At 43.6% G+C, this 4,104-nt stretch overlaps 1 protein-coding gene across 1 annotated transcript; it reads right to left on the reverse strand.

Moving 5' to 3' along the window:
* Positions 1–1,038: 1,038 nt before the first annotated feature.
* On the reverse strand, positions 1,039–2,328 carry LOC148534930 (E3 ubiquitin/ISG15 ligase TRIM25-like). The gene has a single exon (XM_088464822.1). The coding sequence runs from the start codon at positions 2,326–2,328 to the stop codon at positions 1,039–1,041; it is 1,290 nt and encodes a 429-aa protein (XP_088320948.1).
* Between the last annotated feature and the right edge of the window lie 1,776 nt (positions 2,329–4,104).

Consider the following 4,104-nt stretch of genomic DNA (forward strand, 5'->3'; position numbering starts at 1 on the left):
GCTGAAGTGACTATGAGGAAGGGGAAAAATTGCTCAGTTGCCCCCCACCCTGTGCACAGCACTACAGTCTGGGCTGGCTGGACGGTGCTGTTATACTCATCGGGTTAATGTAATAGACTGCACCACAGCGACGCCGGCTCTCAGTCCATTAGCCAATCATATGTGATGGTGGAGCACTAGAATTCCCATTATATCTTGTTTATTGAATTTGATTATAGCATGCACTTCCTGATTTCTTTTAGCTTTAAATACTGCTCTTCTGTAAATTACATTAAGTAGCTACTGCATGCAGATAAAGCACTATTTTGCCCCCTAAATATGCAGTCAGCAACCTGGTCTTAAGGTTTCCTACCTAAGCTGTAAAGTACTGTAGATGTTGTCATGAGACCTATAAAACAATGAGTTACCTGTAATACCTGCTAGTGCAATAATTGTATAATCAAGGAAAACATAATCACAGATTATTAACTTGAGTTTTAGCTTTGTGTATTTCAAAGAATGTGGAATTAGATGGGTCCTAATGTAACTACAGTTAACACGCGTGTGCAAGCAAAGAGAGGGACTGAAATCCAACATTAATAGGACAGTTTATTCTATTATCTTTTTGTCATTGAATACAATAAATGTAACAACCTAAATTGTATTTGTAACACAAAAAAAATTGCAAAAGAAGATACAAGCATTCCATAAAAACTAGCATTGGCAATGTTTCATGACAGGCAAAAAAACAAGTATTACATTAAGTTTATATCTGGGCGGTAGTTGCTATATTTAATTTCTGATTTGGACGCTACTATTAAACACACAGAACGCAGCATGCAGGGGCTCGGTGAAGATGGCGGAGAAGGTGTATAAGTGTCTGATGGGGTCACACAGCTGATAGAAGGACAGACGCCCGGCATCATAGTCCAGGTATATTCCTAGTTTTCCACACGGAGAACTGTGATGTAACAATATATCTTTAGAGTTGTGTAATGCTAAATATTTGTTATCAGATATTTGCAAACACCAGGAATTAGTATTATATCCAATGCTAGCCTATTGGCCTTTCCTTTCGATGCTGGAATAGGCCACCCCTACGCTGCAGACCCCCGGCCCGCTGGTTTCCACTTCCCAGTAATGCTGGCTGGAGGAAAAAGCATTTTTGCTTAAAACCTGATATACTTCAAAGCGGTTTCTTGTTTTAACATAATGATGCTCTATTAATGACCAAGATGCCGTTTTCAGATCACCGGAAACAACTACATTACTACCTGCGGTATCTTCATCTAATAATATATCTGAAGCTTCCTGCACATAAAACGCTTTGTTGGTTTTTAATTTAGTCCTAATGTCAGTTAAACCAGAGTGTACAGTCACCTCAATCAGAATGGGATCCAAAACACCCAATGACCCAGTGTAGTCTTTCCCAGTGTCCTTTGTATGTTCTTCTGGATCGCAAAAGTCAAGGCGTTCTAGGTCTCCTTGTAGGACAGTTAATGGGTCGGTCGTGTTGCACAGTTCCTCAATGTGGATAATCTTTCCAAGCAGCTCATCACTATTCATTTCTAGCTGTTGGATTATGTTAGTAAATTGGAGTGAAATCAATTCTTTCTGCCTGGAAATATCACCCTGGACTCGACTCTCTAGGATCTCCAGATGTTCTCGGATTTCCCTAAACAGGGCGGCGACCCTTTCGGCAGAGTTGTCTGCCCTACCTTCCATTTCCTTTTTGCCCTCTTTTAGGTCCTGGATATTTTTTTCAAACTTCTCCCTCTTTGACTTCAGTTTCTCCACCACGTTCCTAAGTTTTCCCTTTGCTTTCTCAGAGGCACCATCCAGTGACTCCACCTCATGTCCCCGATGCTCTTTAGCCACCCGGCAGGATGGACAGATCCATACAGCATCCACAGTGCAGTAGTACCTAAAGAGTTCATTATGAAGGTGGCACTTCCTATTCTTCATGTCTTCTGTGGATTGTGTTAGGTCATGGTTGAGGGACATGCTGTGCACCCTCAGGTGGTTGTCACACAGAAACACCGCACATTGCAGGCATATCCTAACAGCCGAGTGATCGCAGTAAGTGCAGACTGTCTCCGCTTGTTCTGGCGGTGAGGATCGGTACCTGCTGACAATATTACATAGTATCACATTTTTTTTGAGCTCAGGTCTGCTCCTGAACCTCTGCCTGCACTCGGGGCAGGTTGATTCTCCTTGATCCTGGTTGTCCCAGGTCCTGTTAATACAGTCCATGCAGAAGTTATGTCCACAGCTCAGAGTTATCGGGTCTGTATAAATGTTCATGCAGATGGAGCAGCTCAGGTCCTCCCTAAGGTCAGCAGATGTCATTCTTCAGGTCGGCAGCAAACAGTCGCCTACTGCTCTTTATTATACAGACTATCGGAATGAGCTGCAATCGTTCTATGCAAGTTATACAGTGCTCTATAATGTTAATCTACTTTCCTTGTAGGCTTCATGACTTTATTGCTCAAAGATTGGGAGAGATTTACTAATTGGTAATGCATTCATTTCTTAACCCATAACTGGCCTAAGAAATATGATACTCTCTGTTCTGTTGTACTCTAGCTAGCACGTCATTCTTTGATTTGTCATTCCAATGCATTTACAGAGACAGGATTTATGTCTCAGGTTTACTGATTTAATAGATATGGGACAGGCTGTAAAATGTGCAATATACTGGATTTATAAGTAATAGCTTTTAAAGTTGTTTTTTTTCCCTGTGAAGTCCAAAAGGTTATTTAGGGGGACTTCAGTTTGACTTCAACTTGGTTCTAGATCCAAATCTAGATAAATCCCATGAGCCCTAGCCTCAGGCCACTACTAGGTATAATGGTCCTTCTATGGCACAGGTTTTCAAACTCGGTTCTCAGGAGCCCAAACAGTGCATGTTTTCCAGGACTCCTTACAAAATCGCAAGTGAAATAATTATCTCCACCTGTGGATCTTTTTAGAATGTGTCAGTGAGTAATGAGTACACCTGTGCTCCTGCTGGGTGACTTGGAAAATGTGTCAGTGAGTAATGAATACACCTGTGCACCTACTAGGTGACCTGGAAAACGTGACTTGTGTGGGGTCCTGAGGACCGAGTTTGGGAACCACTGTTCTATGGGCCTGATTAAGAAATGAACGCTAATGCAATTGTTACGCAGATCGAGCGATTGCTTGCCATTGCGCATGTGTATAAGCCGCACTGCGCACATGTTGCGATTGTCTTGCGACTTCGCACGCACAGAGGATCCATTCGCAAAGTGAGTGACAGGTAGTCAGTGATTTCTGGGAGGTATAACGGGGGGGGTTTAATAAAACGCTGGCGTTTCTCAACATTTAAACGCCGTTACATGGGCATGCATAAATTAGCAGTTGCCATCCCCTACGCAGCGTGAGAGCCGTCTGCGCAGCAGGAGAGCTGCTGAGTCTGCGGCTGGTCAGACCTTTCGCAAGGGCAAGATGGCCGCTCAATGGGCAATGATGTTACTGATATTTACGCAGGTAAGTGACGTCGTACGTGTATATGAGAAGGCAGCGGTGGGCGTCTCTATGCTGAAGTATGCTTTGGAACTATTAGCATATTTTCGCAGCTGCGATGCGTGCCAGATCGTAGCTGTGATCATATTATTGTCCAACTCCGAATCAGGCCCTATGGCATTTAAAAAGCTCCTGGTGGAGTCTGACCTTTGTGATGTTTGGCGCACTTACCCTTTTGTTGCTAAGGACTACTGATTTTTTTCCCCCCAATGTCCACAACTCCGAGTCTTGTATATATCTTGTTTTATTCAATAAATGGGCACTCCAACACACCAAATGCATTAAGATAATCTCTATTATGTAGTCAGTCCATGCCCCGTGCAGTAGGGAGCACATAGCACATATAGTGATTCTGACAGAGTAAAAATCCCCAGGAACCAAAGATGACCAAATTACCTCCTGTCTTTCCCAGAAGGGCATCAAGCCTTGGCTGAAGCACTGAACCTGTATCTGCAAACAACAAAACCAATGGAAACCTCTATATTAACCATGCTTGCCGACATTTAGCTCCCTCCTTCTGGGAGGGAGCTGTCGGGCTTACAGGGCTGGGGGCGTGACGCGACCAAAGGGGGCGGGCCC

Source organism: Taudactylus pleione, unplaced genomic scaffold (assembly GCF_031769625.1).
Source record: "Taudactylus pleione unplaced genomic scaffold, aTauple2 ptg000061l, whole genome shotgun sequence".
Classification (NCBI taxonomy): domain Eukaryota; kingdom Metazoa; phylum Chordata; class Amphibia; order Anura; family Myobatrachidae; genus Taudactylus; species Taudactylus pleione.